The following is a 23,464-nucleotide window of genomic DNA, read 5'->3' as shown; positions in this document are numbered from 1 at the left end:
TTAAAAAACATGCATATTTATTTTACAAACGGAACACATTAAATAAAACTACAAATTAACTTAGCTCATATAAAAAGATAAGGATAACCCATTCACATCCAAAAAAGAATAATTTACTGCATAAATTAATATTCTCACTATTTTCATATACAATTCATTGGAAAACAAAAACAGTCTTTTAGACCTCTTGTCCAACTCTTGAATCTCTTGTCTTGCTTGAATATACCTTGTGATATTCTGATAAGGTCAAATTGCAGATGCAGGAAGTACATACGGCATTTCTTTTGAGAAATCATGAAATTCCCAAGTTGAATTAACAGAGGAGTTCTGAGGTCTGAGTAGTATTCAGTATGCAAACACAATGTGTACTTATCAGAATAAAACTTGTTCAGTATGCATGAACAGCAGAGGAAATTTTGGCTTGTCAAATAAGGTCACAAAATACAACCACTTTTTTTTTTTACAAAAATACACTAGTTTGTTGGCTTAAAACTACATCATACACATACTATCAAATATTATTTCAATGAACAGAGAATTATGTCAAGTTTATGGGATGAATGGATCTGAACAACTGTAACAATGTGTAAAATGTTGCAAAAAATATATATATATATTCTATCTGGTAGTTTTAAGTAGATACACGTTCTTGTGGAAAAAAAAAAGATCCTAAAGTATGTATCTTTCCCAGAGTGCAAGTACATGCAGACACTATGATTCTGATCTTTTCATGTTTTGAATTTGCATTGAAGAGTACAGCCTCTTCACAAAAGCCAAAGGGTAAAAAGTCTGCGAAAGAGTTTCACGTGAAACATGCAAACACAGTTCTCAACAGGTAATGTTAAAGATATTTAAATGACAGGTAAGTGCATGTTTATATAACTTGCATAATAGTTTCATAACAATGAGTACTGGAGACAACGTTCAGCAGGAGAAATGCCTCAAACCTTTGTTTTCTGAAGTTTTAAGTTTTCATTATTGCTCGTTTTATACTCCAACATCATGGTATTTTCTGATATTTCAGTGCTTTGCCTATTAATTCCATTATTTTTCTATAAATCAATGTTTACTAATATGCCAAGTTTAACATAAAGGGATGGCACACATTTTGGTGTCTTGTTTGATTTATAATACCCTTCTTCATCTATTTGACATTCTCAAATCCAACGTATTAAGATGTGAGATGTTGAGTACTGGGACGTGTGGCCCCTTGGAAATTCAAGTTGTGTCAGGGAAGTAGTGGACCACAAGATGTGGCTATGCTATGTTTCTGACGAGACATTAAATAAAACTGTCAACCCCATGACAGACATGAACGATCAGCAATCACTTTTCGCAAGAGTGAGGATATTGAACCAAGATTTACAACCAGCTCCAATGCAGATGTCGCTACCTAACACCCCTCTAGTTTAAATGAGGTTAGTCTGTTTCCTGCCTCGCTGCTCCCTGCCTTTTGAAGCTGCTCCTGTGGTCCAGTTGTTGTATGATGTGGTGGCTCACTATGGCAGCCACATTGAATTCCAAGAAATCTTCACTCCACCTTATGACTGGTGATTGAGCTGAGCCTTTCCTGGGAAGTGACTAGCGATCTCCAGTGTTAAGAGAGGCGCTCTTTGTATTGTAAGTTTAATCAAGTGCTAATATACAATCTAAGAAATTTGCCATTCAATTTCAGATTTGTTTGCATGGTGTGAGTCAAGGTTTCCATACTGAACTTGAATTTTAATCCTTAAATTAAATTCAATCCTTACAAAAGCCAATATGTCAAGTATGACAAGTGGCTTTTGTCATAGTGCTGTGGTCAGTGAGCATCACTTTTTTCTACTTTCAGCTCTTAGTAACATGTGAATTTTTATCACACATGTATTTAGTTTAAAGAGAGGCCAGAGGAAAGCTCCCTCCAAAGCTTCTGATTGTTAATACTGAAGTGTTATCGCATGACATTTTTTATCCATAAGGCACTTGAAAATGGTCAGAAAGGCAGGAACACCTTAGCACTCAGAATGAGAGAGTGAAACGTTTCTAGCAATCTTTAGGGGTTTTTAAATCCCATTTACCTGAAAAGACCCTCTGACAACATTGGTGTTTTTCTAGTTTCAGGAGTGGTTATATAACCAGGGCAGTCTTTTATTTGGTCTGAGCTCAATACGTTCAGATTATTTGTTTCTTTACTAATATTTATCTTCATTTTACCTTATCTTATTAGATCAATCAGAATTCGGCATAAAAAGCAAGAACTTACTTAAAGTACAATGTGTGAGAAGGGCCTGTTTTTTTTTTTGTTTCTATTCCATCAATATAGGTTTTTGGTCCCCTTTTTTGCCCATCTGGTGTTTTGAAGGTCCATGACTTGTTTTTTTAAAGCCGTCTTTCAGTGTCCTCCTGAAATAAACAGGATTCAACTCCGCAACTTACGGAACATCCACTGACCGTGTAGCCTGCAGTGTGACAGCTGTAGAAGACTGGTTGTGTGACTGAGTAAGGGCTCTGTCTGCTATGTATTGTGCCGCAGAGAAGCTCTTTTGAATATCAGTAAAAATGAATTGTCAGATCCCTCAACATCTCCAGTTCAATCCATGTGATGTTTTTATGATACTTGCACGTGCCCTCTGTCGACACCGGGAAACCATCTCCCTCTGCGTTTAAGGCACCGATATTCAAGGGCAGCTCGTACAAAGGAAGCAGAAAGTTAAACCACCCCAGCAATGTCTGGCAACACCCGGCCTCCTGTCTCTACATATAGGATTGTCGCTCGTTTGGTTTGGACCGTGCTGGATGCTGCTCTCCATCACGTCAGTCTGGTAACTGTGAGCTCGCATGTTTGAGAAGTCATCTAGCTCCCCTTGGAGAATGTCTTGACAGCTGGGCATGCCTCCTTAGTTTCCCACCAAGGGACTGAGGTCCCCGTGATGGTTCTTTAGCTTTTTCTTGAAGAAAGATATGGTGGAAGGCCTGTAGAAGATGATCCAGGGCTCAGATGCTGTGTTCTGACTGCAAGTGTCAGAGCCATTATTTGATGGTATCGTCGGGGATCTGAAACCGACAAAGTATCACCAATTATTGGCGTAGTCCACATAAAGATGGACAGTTTTTGATCAATCAATCAGGAAAGCTTGGTTCTGATCAACTTCCTGCTAGTACAGAGCTATGCAGATAGAGGCTAGAGCACCCCAGTACATTATCACAGTGAAAAGGCCATGTAGTACTAACATTATGAATTTTTAAATGTTATCACTATGTCCTATGCAATTTCTTTGCTTGTATTATGTTGTATACTGCATTATTTAAACAATGGCCTCAAACAAATGAATACTTACTTCACTGTGACGTGTAAGAGGAACTTCGCAACCATGGCTATGACAGTCAGGATCAGAAGAGCTGCTAGAGCATAGATAGTCCACACTGTTGGAGGGAGGGAAAGCAAATGGAAGAATGAACACCAGGTAAAATCAGCCTATTTCCAAGCACTTTTCATTTTCAAAAGTATACTTGTTTGTTTCTCCACAAAAATTGTGCATAGTGCGGATATGGGTGACGTATTTCTAAAATGAAAATTATGAGAGTAAATTAGGTTTTTTTTTTTTAAAAAAGAAAAGGTCCTGGGTATATACAACAAATTAATACAGGAACAATGCTCAGTAGATTGTGCTTTATAAAATAATCTATCCTTAATCCCACAAATGGCAAAGAGCAACAGACTCTTTACCAGAAAAGCAGAATTTGTATATTAACACAGCTAGCAGAAGGAGCTACTGACCTGGCATGTTATGGTCTGGTTTACTCGGGCTGGATGTGATGACATACAGGATTTGAGAGGATCTGGCAGCATTTAAACTGATATTAGCCTTTTCTGTTATCACTTCTGGAATGGGTCCAGTTGGAGTGACAGGCTCCTCAACCGATTTTGGCATCTGACCCCTCAGAGCTGATAAAACAACACATAGCAAAGCAATCAATTCAACTTCACTGCACTACACTCCAAACCACTGTCATTCGATTTAATCCACCAAGAGTGCCAAGTGACTCTAATTATGAGCCTTCAATGGCAGCAGAAGTAGAAATACAGTAGGAATGATTGTGCATGTAATTATATATAGAAATAAAGTTTGGAAAGGGCATTAATGGTAATACATTTTTAGATAATAGCTACAATAATAACATACAGTTTGGTTTTCTTGGCATATTTTCGTGTTCATGTAACTCAGTGAGGTAGGAATAGCCATGCACTTTCATTTTTATAAATGTATCCTTCATTTGCAACCAGTGTATTTTGTTTTAATATCAGCTGTAAATCAAATTCCAAGCAAACCACCATAAAACCTTTCAGCCTTGCTGAAAATGTTGCTGAGTGCTCAGCTTCAGAAATAAATCTGTGCTGCCATGTATTACTTTTTCCAGGATGGCCTTGAAAGAGCGGTGCATGCATCTAAAGATGTTTTTTCTCTACAAAAGATTTTCAAGTATATGTATTTTATTCTTTAAGCATTAGCCTAACTTTGAAATTCTGTTGGTCAGCTTTCAGATACAAATGCAGGACGTCTGCCTTTAATTGATGCCATTAAACCTGTCACTAATCATATTAGTGATATTTTATTTCCACATTACTACATTAGTTTGGTTAACAAGGTCACGGTAGTACAGATAAAAGCAGTAGTTCTTTCTGAGTAAGAAACAGGCTTTGTTTTAGTGTCTATTCAATCCAGAGAACTTTGTGATTTCAGATTTACAGCAAGCTCTCAAAGCATGAAGTGGAACAAATATTGTATGCTTGAGGCTATCACAGTGTTTGTATAACAAGGTTCAAAATATATCTGAAAATATTTTACATAACAGTGTATTTTAACTGTATGGAAAAAACAACATTGAAAATACATTGTCTTCATACATAAACATTTCATTTATCCTTCCTTTTAAAGACTTCACCAAATTAAATTGTAACTCTGATATGGAAATAAGGTATTTCAAAGTAATAGCTCCTTAAATTAACTAACATTATTTTTTGATAATTTAACTGTAATGTGTAGAAATATTCTGTAATATTACTCATGCTCTGGAATGTTTATTTAATTCCTCCTGCTTTTGTACATTTTATTCCAAACCTGTGCAAACATATACTGTACCAGATAGTGTTTGCAGACTTTATAACACATGCAGTTAAATCTTACACTACATGCTTGTTTTAATACCCCAGGAGAAAGGATTTTTACAGATGGATCTTTATTACTGAGTTTAATTTGTTTGGATAAACTATGCTTTATACTTTTATTGGGTCATAATACGTAATTTAAATGGTTATAAACAAGACTACATGATGGAAACACTAAACAATAAATTCACAAGATGCTGATTAGCACTAATTGTGGACTACTTAATGGTAACGTTGGTCTATTTGCAGTCCGGAAACCTGTCCTAAGAGTATTTCAAAGAATATCCAAAAAAATGGACGCTTTTCTGAAACGGTCTTTAGTCTTCTGAATTGGGGTATAAATCAGTTATTGAATGTGACACTGTTCTGATCTTTTTGTATTTAAAAATTACAGCTGGTGTGACCATTGGAGAAGCTACACAATTTCCATTCCTAGTTACAGAACAGGAGAGGATCTTCTTCAGTCTGCAGCTTGTGGAAGAGTGTTAACTGGAAATCAGATGCACCTCTCGAGGCAAAACACTTCAGAAAGGAAAAGATCAAATGATTCATGGTACCTTTGTAGACCACAGCAAACCCGTGGGCCTGGTTCGTTCTGTCAGAGTAGAAGTAGAGGATGACAAAGTCGGCTGTGATGTTGACGATGCTCCGGGGGTGGTTCCTGCCGTCCAGCCTGGCCACCACTCGATTGCTGTAGCCATCTAGCAGCTCCACCATGTCCGTTGAGTCCACGATGTCGAAGAAGGTGAAGTTGAAGAGGATGACCGAGGCTCCTGGCACCTGGATTGTCCAGTAGCAAACCCGGTTGGTCCCGTAGTTATCAGGGAAATCCGGAGAATAGATGACTCCAGATGGCGAGGTGTAGTTTCCACCACAGGCTCCCACCCGAGCTGGGAGACAGAAAAACATTAATTCTCAAAGCTAAGCAGCCTTATGAGCCTAAAGGACAAAATAATAACAATCTACACCCGCATTATCTCCTCGTGATCCTTTACTAATCTGAAAGTAATGTGTCAATCAATTACGAAAGGTATATACAAAACTATTTTATATTTTAGGCATAAACGTGTTTTAAAAATATATATATATTTCATGTACAAAGAGTAGCAAAAATGTCTTTGAAAAGCTCATAAGGTGCACATTTGATATTCTTTCTGAATGTCTGTAACCACCTGGGATATCACCGCAGTGTGAATAAACACACTGGTGACTATCGGAGACCGCGCAGCCAAAAATCCAAGTTTAGCCGAGTTTAATCAAAACACGTTACTGAAGGTTAAAAAAATATTCCACTCACTGTCAAAAATGATGACTCTCCCGTCACCTCCACAGGGCTGGGTGTGATCCCCGAAACATACATGATTACATTCTGTGCTAGCCGCTGCTCCGTGTCTCCGAAAGTCTGGGTCATTGCCACAGAAACAAGCATAGCCTGACTCCATCCCTGCAAGCTGCAGCAAGCACACTGTACGTGAACACCCTCAGCCGGAGAGGTATCACACACAAGCTTGGAGCAAAAGAGCTCCGAGTAGAAAGAGAAAACAAGTTGATCCTTTTACCTCTAACATAAAGCCCGCTCTTCATGTACTAACGTTTCGCCTTTCAGTAAGGCATTCTGTTAACACTCTAAAAAATGGTGCAGTGGACCACAGTTAGTCAGGCTACACAATCAAAAGAATGTTTAAACACAATTTTTCCTTGGATTGAAATCCCTATCTCCTGAAATGCACTTATAATGTCTGAAAGGATGTAAGATGTCATTTGTAGTGCGTTTTTTCTAAGACACTAATTCTAATTTGTTTCTTGCTGACTTAATTCTTCCCAAAGCGATATGGCAGGATTTCACTAGGGTGGTATTTCCATATGCATAAAAAAGACACTTCCTATGGTTTAACAGAAGCTGAATTTCTCTTTATCTAAACACTGAACATAATTTGGGTTGTGAAACAAGCTCACAATTTCCATTGCAACTCCTGATAACATATGAGATGAATCGTTCAATTTTACTGAGTATCCAGTTACCAGGTGGGGTCTATCTACTGACAGAGCTCTTTTGTCTAAAGGATGCGCTGTTTCAAATGATACATAATTTGCATGTCTGCGACATTTGCATATTGTTCAAGCAAGTTCCATTTTGGTATTGTGATGTGTCAATTTAAAACAAACAAATTAGTCAACTAATCAAATGATCCTTGTTCCACAGTTCAGCAGGCATTGAAGTGTTTTATTTCTCACAGCATACCAATTACTGACATCAAACATTGGAATCTGAATGTATTGGTTCTGTAGCTTTTAGTTGTGTTTCAAAACATAAGTTGTAAAGGAAAAACACCATTATTGTTTGCCTGACCCAGGTGAAGACAGGCTTATTATTATGTACTGTAGTTAAGCTAGAAAGGGAAAACATGAAAATGATATACATTAGAGCCATCTGCTGGATAAATAATGTAGTTACCTTGTATCTTTGTCGTCTGCAGAAGCTGATGCAGTTCTGAATGGTGAGCTTATTGGAGGTCTCACTGATGCCTGTCAAAGTAGGAGGATCCCCACTGTCTTTGAAACAGCCAAGGTTTCCTGGCACTGCCGAATCAAGAGATAAAAGGACAACAAAATACAAATGGATTACTGCAGGAAAAGGCTGTTGCATTGATAAAACCTCAGAAATAAAATTACACATTTAAACGTATATATGTCAAATAAAACTGTGGCCCCTTATAAACTATATTTTAACTATAGGAGTTTTATTTTTTATCAATCTACAAAATAAAAAAGAGCTCTGTAGCAATTATTTAATCACACCAGAAGAATTTCCAATGACACCAGATTTTGAGTTTAGCCGTCTCATGCTAATTCAGCTGAAAATGGTGAATTTTTTTAAGGTTTGCTTTTATTTCAAAGGAATAATCAGGCTTCGACCTCGTCATTGTGCGAAGATAAAAAGATGGTCTTCGTCTTTTTCTTAATGGGAGCGGGAGAACACCAGAATGAGGAAGCTCAACCAAGTTCAGACGTTCCATTTTTGCTAGTATTTTGAGATAATGGACTCAAGAATGGAGCTCACGGTTCACATGCATTTGTATTTGTTTATGGATGCTGTAACGATGCACTGAAGTCTCATTCTTCCTGTAGTCACAGGAGCATATGAAGCCAACAGATGGGCGCTGCAGACAAAACGCATGGTTTGTCAAGCACCCACAGGCTTGCTTTTGTTGCCTGAAGCAAGACAGTTATTAATGAGCCTAGAGTCTGGTGCCCCCTGTCCTACTGGTTGGCACCACAAGGAAAGACATCTGAAACATTAAGTCCTGCACTCTTTCCAGACAGACTTGATTAATATGGGAAGGGAGTCACAGCATTGGGAAGCAGCCTTGTAAAGTATGAGATAAGGGCAAAAAAAAAAAGTTCACAAGAAGGGAAGGCCTGACTAAGTGATCTTTCCTGTATTAAACAGACATGGTTCTGGAGGCTGGACAGCTACTGTTCTAGACTTGTAACAATTTAATACAGCTCAGGAACTTACACTAAAAACAGGAACAAGAATTACAGTAAAAAACCAGCATACAAATACAGAGCAACAAAAAGTCTGTTGGTGAGAACATAGGGTTAAGGTTCCCAAGACATATCACATGCAGTTGAATGCCAAATTGAATCTCTCAATCAAAATACACAAGCAAAAAAGAAAACATTTAAATTGATGTCTGATTAATTTTGCATATTTGTGCAATTAAATAAGTTGAAGGAATCACATGAGACAGTTTCTATTTTCTATTCTCAAGGAACCCAACATTTTGTGGTATTCCCAGCTATCTTCTTAAATTAACATGCTTCAAAGTCCAGCCTGAGGGTAAAAAAAAAAACTACACAGAGAAACTAAAATACAGTCAATCAGTGGGGCTTATCTTAAATGCTACGTTTAAGATAAGTTCATGTCCTTCGCTTCCCAAATGAACAAATCTGAACAAGGCAGTTTTCCATAACTTATGGCAAGTACAATGTGTAACACTGTGAATGCCAGGAATTCAAATGGATTAGGAAAGTGTCTGCTTGTTTCCTTCAGCAAAAGCAAACCGACCACATTTTTGGGGGAAAATGTGCAAATGAAATGAAATAAAGAAAAACGTTGTCCTTTTGATCTCTCAAAAAACCTGGAGCATTATTACTTATAGTACTAGGCTAAAAAAATAAACAAAAGTAACTTAGGAGTGTTAAAAAAACAAGCAACCAATTTTCTAAAAGGCAGTCAGTAGGTTGTTTCTGTGCTTTACTTTTTATGCATTCTGAAAAAAAAAATGCATTTATGTAGGCCTTTGCACGTGCTGGCTGCCACTTGCCAATGTAAACTTCAGCTAATACAATACATTCTATATTTGAATACCAGAGGCCAGCGACATGGTTATTTGTGCCAGAGTGAAATACTAGCAGGGAAAGGTGAGGCTTTTGGAAATACTCTACACTAAATGTGGTACAAAAGAATGATAAAGGATTATCCTACACAGAGCTCACAACATATTACTGATTTTCATTCCTTGCATACATTGAGGTGGAAAGACTATACCTTTGTGACGACAGTTAAAGAGGTTTTTTTTTAAAATAAGAAAACACATACTTCCATTACCAACATAAATATATATATTTAACACCATCATCATACATATTCATTTTTGGAATTTTGAAGTGATCTGTTGTCGACAGCTTCTTTTACAATAACTTAAAAAGAGGACTGTATTCCAATGCATTGTTACGCAAATGCTGTCTTCTAGTTTTGAGGGGTTTAAAAAGACTTCCATGTGCTTCAGTTTTATTATTAAGTCATGTCACAACCCTGGGCACATTCAAGGGCTTCTTGGCAATATACGGTACATGTACTAACAGTATGAAAGGATTTGTTCATTCCAAAGCAGGCGGCTCCTTTGACTGCTACAGAACGTATGATGTCTGAGGTTTGGATGGCTTTTCTCTCAGTGCAGGCTCAGTACATGTAAAATTAACACCAGGCTACAACACCAGGAAGCCTCGAGCCATTGAGGTATTAAACTTCCATTACATATTCAAGGCAGTAGAAGTGGCACTTCAGGGCTCCATAATAATGACAGAGACCGTCTTTACTGCTGGGCAGTTGGAGGCCACACAATATCAACTGCCCTTTCTGTCCATTCCAATGCAGCACTTTAGTTCTTATATTGATCCCGCTACTTATGAATTCAATAATTCAGAAGTTTCCTAGAGCAAACGTCTGTAATGGAGTGGACTGGGAAGAGACACAAAGTGAGAAGCCATGAGCAACAGTTCAATAGTCAAATGCGTTTAGGTCGGTTGAGATGAGTTCCACTGAATATTAGCTGAATTCTGGAGATAAAGGACACAAGAAGAAAGTGCTACACTACTTAATTGTAGTTTAGCACTTATCAGTCTTGCTTGGCAAAGGCAGAGGGACTGAAATCAGCAAAGAAAAAGGGCTGTTAGAGAGTGGAACGGAGGTAAAGTCTCACTAGACATTGTTCCTGAACCAGGGTTTTTGTCCATTTTCCTTTATGAGCCCTGGACCGCAGCCTCACAAGTGAGGAAAACAGTTCCCCTCTCTCCAGCTTTCCACTTGAGAGAGGGAAGCTACAATACAGCAGCAAGTAGCATTTTTGTATCTGACAGGGAATGGCATCCAAAACAATACAACAGTGGAAGATGCCAGGACTAGACCTGTAGCATTCATAGAAAATAAAAAAAAGATAAGCAAAAAAAATAGTCAGGATAACAAACAAAACAACATCAAAAAGTACTGAGTTGGCAAGTGCACTAGTACTTTTGGCAACATTACTGGCCTAACATGTCTGCAGTCAGCCTCCTCTCTGTATTATTAAAAAAGGTAATTACAGACATAAATTGTGATGACATCTGGAGAGAGTTTTGTGGAGGACTGTGGGTGTTTCTCTTTCAAAATACATTTTCGCTAAGCAGGCGGCTTCTTAAGAGTCACGCCCAGGCTGCACTGCCAGAGACATTTTTAGTTGAAAGAGGAAAAAAAAAGAAAAAAGAGGACTTGTCATACTTAATAAGACAGGCTGTTTTCCGGATCTTCCAAACAATGTGTGTCCCTTTCGGCAAAATAGCTGCAGACTATTAATGAACGTTTTGGCTCATATATGCGTAAATTGTTTCTGTAGAAGATCCGAGACATGAGAAAACTTTTCTATGCAAACATTTTTAATTTAATGCTCACTTTCATGCATTTAATCCCATAAGTAGTTGAGCGTCTGAAGAAAGGTTGAGTTACTCCAGGTAAAAGAAACCTGATTAAATCGTATGTAAATGAATAATTGTTATCTGAACTCAGACGTCTGGATTATGATTTTCAATCACCACGACCCTCACCAAGAGAAGTGAACTGAAAAAAGACGGGTGATTAAAAAACAACTAAAAACAGCAGGTTTTCAGCTACACAATTTCTTGTTATAGAAATATAGGAGTCACTTATTGGAGAAGCATTTTTAAAATATCCTCACCTGCCACTGAACCTAATATCAGAATTGATAGCTGTCAAGCAGGCAAAATGCTAATGAATACTTTACTGTATTAGTAAAAGAAATAAGCTAATGGACTACACGTTGGTGGTGGTGGAGGGGAGTCCCCATTACCCGTAAAGCACTTTGAGTGGAGTGTCCAGAAAAGTGCTATATTAATGTAAGTATTTTTGTGTTTCTTAACAGTGTGAAGAGCAGCAATAAAGTTAAACTTCCCATGAAGGTGAGCTGAGGTACACCAAACCAAACAAAACTGTCACATTGCAAGCTTTGAAGTAGCTTCTCTCCCTGTCTGTGTGTCTGTGTGTCTCATGGAGAGCAAGCTGGGATATCTGAAAAGACAAATTCCTAATGCCAAAAATCATATACTGTATGGCTAATAAAGTGATCTTATCTTAAGTAGTTGAACTTGTTTTGTTAACGTTCCTTTCAAACATTCTACAGCTCATAAGGAGCGTCATCTTGTGTTAATTATTGTCTAAATTATTATTATGTATTAAATGTTTTCATTGCAATTAACTAGATCCTCATAACTACTTAAAAATCAAACACAAAAGATCTTTCACCCGTAATCCGTTTTTCTGGTATATCTTTTTAATTTTTCATTTATTCTGAAAAGCTCCTCTTTTAAGAACGATTTTTAAATAGGGTGGGGCAAGTCTTCAGCCATGTATATTCAATCTTCATTTCATCAATGACAGTCGTTGAAGTGCAATAAGAATTTTGGAAAAAATAGCTTGGGGGAATATGGTTTGTTTACTAATCCCATTGATTTGATTTCCTGAAATAAATTTTAAAAATCAGCTAATTTTATTGCAGCTTTCTGGCTCAAAAGACATCAGTCACTGGACACCAGACACTGAATAATGTTAAATTTTGGCAAATTGCTGCTCTCCATTATCTCCACTCTATCATTGTAACATACATATTCTGCTTCAATTACCAATGTCCAAACACTGTGCAACATAAATTAATAGCTTTCTCTGCAATAAAATAAATAGAAACTGTCAATTCTTTGAAGTCCATTCATCTTCTTGCAGCACAATTTCAAAATGATTTCAGCTGTGAACAAGCTTTGCAGTCCATGTTACAACATGATCAAGTCAAAGACCAACGTTTTGCTCCTGGGGTTTTGGAGGATGACCAGCTGTTTAATTAAAGAGAGTGCAAATTTGTTTAAAATGAATAATTAGAAGGTTACAGAAACATGTCTAGAACAACATGTGATGAAAAATATCCAAAATATTTAAGTCTGGGTTCCCAACTATCTTGATTTTGTTAGGAAAATTAGAGTTGGATCTGGAAAAGATCAAGTGCTGTTTCTGGGTTTTTTCCTCGCATAAAAGATTTAGTGCTTCATACAGGCTTTTCAATCACTTCCACCTGCTTTCATGCTGGGGATTTTCTACATATGTATGCCAGAAGGAAAAAATTTTATGGACACAGGATGTGAAAAGCCAAAACATTAAAAGGTCGATTCTTTTAAATCCTCATCATTCCTAAATGTTACTTGACAGCTACTTATAATCGGAATTGGTTTGATAAATATTGCTATTGTAGCTAACTGTGGAATTTTACATGTTAGAGTTGATACATGCCTTGCTGGTAAAAAAAAAAAGCCAGTTCCTCTGGAGTCTATTTAAAAGGCATTCTTATGACACACCAGCATCACTGCATATTCAGCCTCTTCAAGGTCTCTGACCACAAAAACTCCAATGGGTACTTCATTTTTTGACAAGGCATTTGTTAATTCAGAAGTGTCCTCATTCAAGGATGCCTAAACAACACTGAAGAAACAGTGGCAACAACCTAACACCATAATAGAACAATGATGGTGGAACTGGCCTCTTATTTCAATGATGTGTTTCTTTGCTGCAGAGTAAAGTAGGAAGTGTATATGTTCCATGTTATCACCTCTTAATTACCTGAGCCTGGTCTTATCTCAGCATTTGTCTAGTCTGGTTTACCGATTTTACCACATGAATGGGATCTTTCCTTACACAAAGACCGTTTCCCATTCTTTATATATGACTGGCACTGTATCCAGTATGTCCATTTATGGCCATTTACTGCTTTCTTTAAAGCTCCCATGCTAATCTCTCTGCTAAAAGCAGTAATCTAGCTCCAGAGTTGGCAGCTGCTACACATCACATCTTACCTTATTGTCCTAATAGAGAAAATTAAATCTCATTCCCTGAAGTTTAACTTACTCTATTTGCTTAGACAGCAGGGAATTCACATTAGAGAACTAGATGGCGTTTAGACAATGATTCTTAAAATAAACCTGGGTCACATGATTACCAAAAACAATCTCTATAAAATATGATTAAACTACAGTAACTAGGAGATACAGGGATCCCAAGTAGTGTGAGGAGGAAAAAGACTTGATCAAGTTTCACAGCTCTCTGTTCAGTTCAGGCCTTGCTGTTGGCTATAGGCAGTGTCACAGATGCCAGGTTTCACACATTCTGAGGAGGCATGCATGTTGTCGTGCTGGTATGAGGGTTAGAGTGCTAAACTGAGTTCACTGAGAATTGCCAATTCAATTAAATTCCCAAATAAATGTTTTAATTAAATATAGGCCATGAGTAACATATTTTAGGCACTTTAGTGACAGTCTATTGCTCAGAGTCTCAAAAGAGAAAGATGCACTCAAGCATATCTTTCGTTCTTCTGTTGCACCACTGTGCAAAGGTTAGGAGATTAAAATCTAGTTAGTATCCCTCTCTTCTTGGTAAGGGAGGTTCCTAATGCTCCTCTGTAACTGCATGTAAACAATCTGAAGAATTTCACCTCCAGGCTTGTAGCCAGGATCACAGAATCCTGTCTGAAACTAACTGAAAAGCAGGTAATTTAGATAGGTGTCTCAAACTCATTAAATGGAGTCATTTTCAGATCTTACAAAAGCAGCTGTCCTCCCAGTGCTTTTCCTTCCATCTCATCAATCCTGCTCTCTGGACACAAGTAAAAGCCCCTTAGTTTCTGAGTCCAGACTACTTGGACATTTCTAATTACCTTGCAGTTCAGAACAGAAAAAAGACCATGTTATAAACATATAAAAAACTCCACCGAAAATGATCTCAGGAAAGAATGCTGTGAATATCTACTAAGCTTTCATACCTTATAGGTTTTATAATTTGCTTAGAATGAGAGAATTATATTTCTATGGAACTCCAGTTACTGTATATGGATCAGTGTTTTTTTGTCTCTGCCTTGAATCCCTCTATTATCATGCATATTTGTGCCAAAATGTAACAGATTATGGTATTCCGTAAGGCTTTAGAGTGGGGATTTGCATCAGAGTGTGAGCTGCTAAAAAGCAAGTAAAACTAAATTGAAAACTAAGGAAAACATTTAATCTGTGGGTCCTTCTTTAGCCTTCAAGAAGGATCCACAGCCATTGTATATGTTGATTTTACAGCCTGGAATTTACTCTGCTTGTTCTTTAGCAGATTGCAATATGCATCATAAGCCTCTTGAAAATCAAAATAATAACACCTTTTCCTTTTTTAAACACTTCAGGAAAAATTCATTTCTGCCTACTAGTAGTTCCCAACCCTGGAACTAGGGTACTACTGTGTGTGCTGGTTTTTATGGCTTTAACTGTTCAGGGCCATGGTGATGGTGAATAATCAATATAATTGTACCACTTATACATACACTTGAAACAGCATTCTCTGGACCCTACTTTTTCCATACAGGACTAACAGTAAGGAGCCCCTCCTCAGCTTGCTAATCCCTATTTGTGGGTAAACAACTCCTAATAAGTAATCAATTTACAGTGAATAGGAACAGGAGGGCATAACTATACATTCAACATTCCCACCTTTGAGAATCCATCTGGTGACACTTGCAGGCAGTACACCTGAATCAAAGATGTTCTGAAATTCGTAGAGGGGGGATACCAGTCAATAAATCCCACTGAAACTGTTCAAAGGCAAAAACAATACCCCCCTATTGGAAAGTGAAATCAGGTAGCACTTGCTTAAGAACTCTGGAGTTAAAACCTGGAGACACAGGGCTGGGAACTATCGTTCTTAACAATGTCTGTGGTGAACCGACATGAGCGACAACGTTCTAGTGTGTCCAGCTGGTCAGAACCTCTCTGTGTTTTCTAGTTCTCAGATGTCAGACGTGTTGAGAGTTAATGCATTCCATGAAAGAGGGAATTGTTTCACCAAAGTGCAGAGGACTTTCAACAGCATGAAGTGACCTGCTCTCAGAACAGCAGAGCATTTCGAGTGGATGTGATGACTTGGTCAATGAATTTCCCCTCACAGATGTTTAATTTTGAGAACATGCAGTAATGCAGCCTGGAAGATGAGCTGGTGTCTGCTAACATCCATTAAACCTCATTTTTAAAAATACCATACCATACCATCCATTCACCAGATTCACTTTAGAATTCACCTAGGCCTTATTAACGGTTTTATGCAACTAAAATAAGCATTTAAATGTTTAGATGTAAAGTATTTCTTAAAACTCTTTGTTTCTTTTCCCATTTTTATTGATTCTAGCTATTATTTGAAGTCATTGTCTTTTCTACATAAGCATAATTTGAAACTTGTTTGTAGCACATTGGATTTCCAAACTATTTCTTTTGGATTTTAAATCTAAAATCAAAAAGCAGCCAACATTTAAGATGGCCAGCTGAAGATGATTAATTGAGATTCTGATTTTCAGCATTTCTTTAGATGCATTATCAACAACCTGAATCTATAACTTACCTCTCTATACATGCGGTTTATGGACTAGTTTAGAAGGGTAGAAAACATGATGGGGTTATATGAAAGATGTAGTATTGTCTTTTAGAATTTGTTTTTACTCAGCCTTTAAACCTACGATACATCATAACAAGAATAACTGAACTTAAAGTTTCAGTTTTCAAGATAGGCACTGTCTACGGCATTATATCTTTTTATGCCTACATATTTAACCATTTGAGCACAAGGGTTGTACAGTGAGGTACAGTAAAGATTTCAAGATTTCAAGCAAGGAGGCAGTTTTATTTTTCTCAAAAGCTGCTGGGAAAAGAGAAAGAAAGTCATGTTCTTAAGAAACAGTATCTTTGACATGTTTACCCCAAAACTCTCCTCAGATGAGAAACATGCCCTGAAACATGAAGCAATTGTTATGCTTCAACTCAGAAGGGATTGTCCCCTGTATTAATACATTATGTTTACCAGTCTAAAGAAATATGACAGTGCAAGCCGATTCTTTTTTCTAAAGAAATGAATGCAGGCTTAATTGACCTTTTTGATATTCTGATAAATTAAGGTTCAATGTCAAGGTAGTTACCACTAAAAATAAGTACAGCATCTTCCCGAAAAATAATCTCTTAATTATGCAAAGCTTACTGGTCACCTTCACTGATTTTCATCATCAATCAAATTGATAGATTGATGCAGACCAACTCTGCAGTGAAGACATGGGTTCTTTATAATTTCCTAAATGCAGAGTCAGATAGATCTTTTGACAGCTGTGCCTCTTGCGGGATAGTGGATCTTTTGGCTAATTCTGATTAAATAGACTGGGCTACAGTCTGGCTGAATGCTAACCAGCCATTCAGAGCAATAAATAATAAAGTATTTCAATTTAAGATTTTAAATACTTTATTGTACTGCAGAGAAATAAGAGAAGATCCACAGCACAGGTCTGTGTATTAAATACAACATTAATAAAGTATCACTAACACACCTGTTATAGGACTGCCAGCATATACAGTCGTTTTGAGCAGCAACAGTACAGAAAACACTGTACTTGGATATAAGAATCGCATTCAAGGCTATTACTTGCATTCTGGAGGATTTATCTGAGCTTAATGTATCAACGCAGCACAATAACATAGTTTTTATTTAACATTGTTGCTAAACGAGCTATCCTGCAAAAATGCCTGGACAATACTGGGCCATTCCACATCGCACAGCTGTTGTGCAGATTCAATATGAAAAGATTGCTTATAGTCTGTAAGGTAAAATAAACCAATTTAAACAGGCATGGGGCCCTCTAGAGACAGATCTCAACGGCTCCAAAGATAGAAAAAGTTGCAAATTGTGAGAGTGTTGCGAGATAAAGAGATTAAATAGTAAAGAAAGAAAGGGAATGCATAAAGGAAATAAAAGGAAAGAAAAAAAAACATTTTAAATAAAATAGATGCCCTCCAAACTTGAGGGGATAGTGGAGGGGTAGAAAACAAAGTGTAGTTACCGTTCTGTTTCAGTGATTTATCTGTAGAATGCTGCAAAACTGAATCTAAGAAGCAACTGACCACACATAGATGAACTGTAAATTAATCGGCAGAAGTTTTAAAATTCAAACCCTGGATTAAACTCCAGTGGGTTACTGTAATTCAAGCAAAATAAATGGGAACATTAGACAATGCAAAATTCTTATTGTAATCCAGAGTTTATTCTACTTTGGGTGAGTTCATCCCAAAGCTGTTCAGTGTCACTGGGGTATTCTGTGGAATTATTGATGAAGATACCAAACAGCATGCTGGCTGATCCCACTACGCACTTCACCAATAGAAGCCCCATGTTTACCTTTTTTTGGTGGAATGTTCTGGAAGTTTGCCAGGTTTGTCTTTGTAAATATACTGTTAGGGAGCTGTAATTTAGCAGTGCAGTGATCTGGAAAAGGCTTTATGCTCATGGAATGTTCCAAAAGTCGTGTAGCAAGTTTTTCTTGGTTCTTCTTCAAAAGATATCACCTCACCTGTTCCCTTTTCATTACTCTGCTAATCTTCCAGACCATCCCTTCCATTTGTATGAAATCCCCAAAGCTCTCTTTTATTCTCTTCCTGTATACTACGTTTCAGGTCAAACCCTATGTTGTTTTCTTTCAATCGCCAAAGAAAACAGGACACAAACAGGATTTCATAGAATCCAAATTCAGGATGCGGGATATCTACATACTGTAAGACCAAGCGGAGAAGAACAACAATCTCTCTGCTGCTACAAAAATGCAAAAAACATAGCAGGCTTCAAGGAATATACACCTTTTTGTCTATTTAAAAATAGAACCTCACACATACAGTACAGTGGACTTAAAAAACGTTACATTGTTATATTAATCACTGGGACCTTTTTGTAGTCCATATAGTGAAATGACCAATACAACAAACCTCGCTTTGAAGCTCCTAATTGCAAACACTGACAACGTGCTGACGACTTACAGATTAAACAGGACACAGATATTCAGAGAGAATCCAAGAATTACAATGATACAGTCTGATCGCACATGCAAGTGACAGTTTAAAAGTGGAAGAGGAGCTGGAAAAAATGTAAAGTCATTTACAGGAACTGGGATTGAGAAAAGGTTTCCCCTGAGGTAAAGGGATTGCAGATAAAAAAATATAAAAAGCCAACAGACAACTTGTAAGATTTTAAGAACACATGATAACAACTAGATTAGGTCTGTCTGAAAATCTAAAACAAATTACGCAGATAATTCAATGTTATGTGTTGACTATGTTCGTCTAATTTTGGCTGCACTGCATGATGATTTATACCTTCTTTACACCCCATTACCCATAAATGTCTTACAGCGATAAAACCCAGTCCGTCTCAAAAATGCCGATAGAAAAAGAACCACAGTCCCAATAAATCAACTCCTGAACCGAGCCGACCCTAGCAGTGCATGTTCCAAACTTCATCAATTAAAGCAGTATTTTTCAAAGTACTTGTAAAGCTTCTCCTTACCTAGTTAATGGGGTTGGGGTTAAAATATATTTTGTTTGCGCAACCAAATACAAATAACAACAAATTAAGAAAAAAAACCCTAAAAAAACTTTTAAACTTTTCGGGAGCAAAGAGGTTTTACATAGACATGCTGTTTACATTTAAAATATGGTCAAGACTGGCTGCCCGAGGGGGATGTCTTCCTTCAGAAACATAGTTTTATGATCCCCATGACATACAATGGTGGGTAGACAAAGCCACCAAAGGATCCTCAGAGAGGCTGTGGTAAAAGTAGAAAACCAAAATTAGAGAGAAACTCTGAAGGGACCGGGGACACCCTTCTCTTTCTTCAAAACCATGGTTCAGATGCCAGGATGTAAGTGACACACAATACAGAGAGCGGCAGACGTGCACAGAAAGGCAGAGAACGACAATGCATCCACTGTGCCACACATCTGAGGCTGGGCAAAACGCCACACCGTGCTGTGACGCGTTTTTCTTGTTGACCTGCTAAACAACAGCTCATTCCAGTGGTAGTCCCCAAAGAGGGGGGGAATAAGATCATTGATATATTCTTTTTCTTAAATATCGTGCATTCATTTTTCCCATTTAAATGCAGAATGAGCGCTGGTTGTCTTGAACCTGGCCTTGGGAGGGCTGTAGTGTCCTCAGGTTTTTCCAGGTCTCTCTTAAAAGCACCAGCACTTGAAATTGATTCCATAAGCTGCTTTAGGTTGTTAAGAACTGGGCTATGATGAAAACCTGTGGATGCATTGGCCCCTCTCTAGTTCACTCACTTTGAATCTCCCCTGAAAAACGCAGAAGTTGGAGACAGTTCAGACTCACAGTCAGTGTGGTAGAAGGCAGAGACGCACAAACTGCTGACTATGCACTAAAAATGAATGCAAAAAAAAACCAAAATGTGGGAAAAATTACCGGGATCAGCAATGTGAACGCCTCTTTTGTAATGAATTGTAAATCGATAGGGAGAATTAGTTCTATAGCTATCATTTATTTCCAGAAAAAGTGACAGAAAATAGGAGGGTATGAAACTTGCAGAGACTTTATGGAAGAACATCTTCTCAGTTGTCACGAAACACAGTAATATGAACACAGCTGCATCAGATATGTGGTAACGACTGGATGTCGCAATACAAGTTGTGTCCTTACTGGTATATCGGACATTCCTGTTTAGAGTGTAATCAATTCAAAAGATCAATCTTAAAATGTTAATATTTTCGATCAATGAGTAAATAAAAAAATCTGAAAGGATGTATAAAGTATCATTTGCCTATTGTGTATAACATAAAAGGTGTTTGTGTTTATACATGTTTAATATGTGACTAATTATTCACCTCAAATGAACCCCATCTATTCCTCAAACAGTGTTGGAACCTGAAAAAATTCCACTGAGAGATGGGTTATGGCAAGGACGACCACAATATGAAATCAGAAAGCCAGATTACAAGGAAATTCAGTTACAGCTGGCTGTTAATAATGGGTGGCCTAAAATTGCAGAGACAAGGAATTGACTTAACACAGCAGCGACAGAGACAGAATGCCTAATACCATTTTCCCTGGGGGCTAATCTTGTAATTCAGACAAACATCATGGATTCATAACCCAAATGAAAAGGGCACTTGTGTGAAGTAGGTCAATTGTAACTCTCATTAAAAATGGAAATTGGCTTCTGTTTGCCCGTACACTCATTAAAGATCCTACCACGGCCTGTCTGCCAGCTGGTACAATGTTGTGCTGCATAAGATAACATCAGGTTGATGTATTAAGTGCCTGGGCCTACTCACACTGCCCTTGTGCTGTTAGTGTTTTACCCTAAAGGGCAGCACTGACATTTCTAGGAGTAAGGGTGGCCTGAGCAGTAACAAAACTGAAAAGGCCCCCCCATCTTTCATATTTCGCCCTGTCCCTAGGGTGCGTGTGTGTGTTCATTCCTCGTTATTAGCTGAGTCATACTCCAGTCTCCATCTTGGATTATTCACAGTGACATGGCATGGGATTGTTGTGAGGGTGGCCCATTGGCCAGACTCGAAAAAGAGTAACAACACAATTGATAAATACTAAGTTTCAGCTTCCTCAATATTGTTTCATCCCCACATATAAAGATGGTGTTTGCTTTAGGTTTCAAAATTCTTCTTTAGAACCAAATCAGATATGTGTGTGTGTCGAGGGGGATGGCAATCGATGCACATACACAGTTAACATTTCGTCAAATTTAACCACAACTTTCTTATTACTTTCTGGACAGATTATGTAAATCCATCAATTAACAACAGTAATTCATTCTGCTTATTATTTGTCAGGGACGTCCAGTATTTAATTCATGGTGTTGTAAGAATGTAGCACCAGTGCTAAATAAAATATGAATCAAACTGGCTCTCCTTCAGTGTCATACCAATCTGCAGTACAGCTATTTTCACAAAAGAAGCTTTCAGCTACTTTCAAGGTGGCGAGCCCTCAAAGGCACACAGTATCAGCTTGCAGGGAAAAGAGCATACTCCAAGAGCTAATGTAAAATTAAGCATGTTGGAACACAGTGTATAAGCAGTGGGAAGCAATTAAGAACCCCCCCCCCACGATATTAGAGCAATTTATTTTGCATACACAAATTGCACACTTCGCAAGCATTTTTAAAGACAAACAAAATTATTAAAAATACCCCCCACAAGTATTTGTATTCCTTCTTTTCATGTAGGTATACAGGTGTTCAGCCAAAACAGTTATTACTCCTTTTGGTTTTGATTGATGGTTTTGTGTTCTTGTTTGATGGGAGAAAAAAAAAAAAGAGGTCAGCACTTACTCTGGCAGGTCGGAATGTCGCAGTATTTCCAGTAAATCCCGTCTTCGTGATCCGCGATGTAACACCAAGGCCTGACATCCCCATCAGGATTTCTGTGGATGAGGAGAAAGCACGGTCACCCATAAAAGCAGGGGGTGGGGAGGGAAAGAAACATTTTTTCATCGCTTCGGATTTAACCGAGTTCATGCCAGGATGAATCCCTTCCTCTATATGAACCTCCCCTTGAGGTTCTTAGCTCCCTTGCTATGCATCTCCTCCACAGGATGGACAGCACAGACAAAAGACTGCCACAGCCAGCGGGGAAGGGCTTTGTTAGTGGCATCAGGGGACCTACGGGTTAGAATCGGCCTGTCAAATTGGTCACTGGGTTTTCTAGCACACTTAACAATCATAAGGCAGTCATAAGGCTTTCAAAGCCAACAGGGTCTGGATAGTTCACATGCAAGGTCTACAGACAGTTGTTGCATAAGAACAGTATCCCTTTCAAAATACACATACTGCAACTTCCAAGATGATCTGTTCCTAGGAAGACAGATCTTCATAATAAAGCCCACTGGAATTCATTACCTCGCTCTTTTCTTTGCCATAATATTGCACTAATGAGAAAATCCCCTCAAGCTATTCAGATCCAATTCTTCCTTTTGTAGTTAGGAATCTGATGGGTGTTACCTCCTCTCTTCTTTTGCTTTCTAGCTTCTTGCTCTTTTTCATGCCCTTTAAAAAAGTTTTAAATAGAAGGAGCATTGAGCCCAGCTATCTTTTATGAATGATACTGTTTTTGGTTTGTAATTGGATCCCACAATGAATGAGGTTACATGTGATGGTTTTTTCCCTCTCTGAAAAAAATCTTCTTGTCAATCCAATCGCAGTTAAGTTGCAGTGCACCGAAAAAAAAAGAAGGGCATTAGCATTTTAACGTAACACAATGTTTTAGGTCTGTCTTTAATCATAAAGTGCTGCATCCAATTAAAAAATAAACAAACAAAATTGCCAGTATATGTCTGGTTAAAGAGGTGGAGCAATACATATAAGTTGCAAGCAAATTACATTCACATTGATGCCTGTCACTGAAAGAGAATAATAAAAAAGAAAAATAAAGCTGCTTAATTTTAGGGATGTCTTGGGCAGGTTCAGATTAGTTTGGATTTCGTTTTGCAGAGATGTATAGTATACACACACATATTGCCATCTGTTATCAGCAATTCCCATATGCCTGGAAAGGTCCATTCCACGGCCAATGGAACTTATCCCTGAAGAACAGAGCGTAAGGCAGGACTACACCCTGGAAAAGAGGGTTTATACTTAT

General features: G+C 37.9%; 1 protein-coding gene across 1 annotated transcript in view; it reads right to left on the bottom strand.

Moving 5' to 3' along the window:
• kremen1 (kringle containing transmembrane protein 1) overlaps positions 1-23,464 on the bottom strand; it is a 53,265-nt gene continuing 29,801 nt past the window's right edge. Inside the window, exons 3-9 of the mRNA XM_088617959.1 lie at positions 22,159-22,250; positions 7,602-7,726; positions 6,444-6,597; positions 5,704-6,036; positions 3,758-3,925; positions 3,318-3,402; positions 1-3,033 (exon numbers count right to left, since the gene is read on the bottom strand). Coding sequence (XP_088474085.1) covers positions 2,877-3,033; positions 3,318-3,402; positions 3,758-3,925; positions 5,704-6,036; positions 6,444-6,597; positions 7,602-7,726; positions 22,159-22,250 — 1,114 coding nt within the window. The 3' untranslated portion in view covers positions 1-2,876. The remainder of the gene's footprint in view (positions 3,034-3,317; positions 3,403-3,757; positions 3,926-5,703; positions 6,037-6,443; positions 6,598-7,601; positions 7,727-22,158; positions 22,251-23,464) is intronic.

This window comes from Lepisosteus platostomus, chromosome 24 (genome assembly GCF_059453375.1).
Source record: "Lepisosteus platostomus isolate fLepPlt1 chromosome 24, fLepPlt1.hap1, whole genome shotgun sequence".
Lineage (NCBI taxonomy): Eukaryota > Metazoa > Chordata > Actinopteri > Semionotiformes > Lepisosteidae > Lepisosteus > Lepisosteus platostomus.
This window is presented reverse-complemented; position numbering and strand designations above follow the sequence as displayed.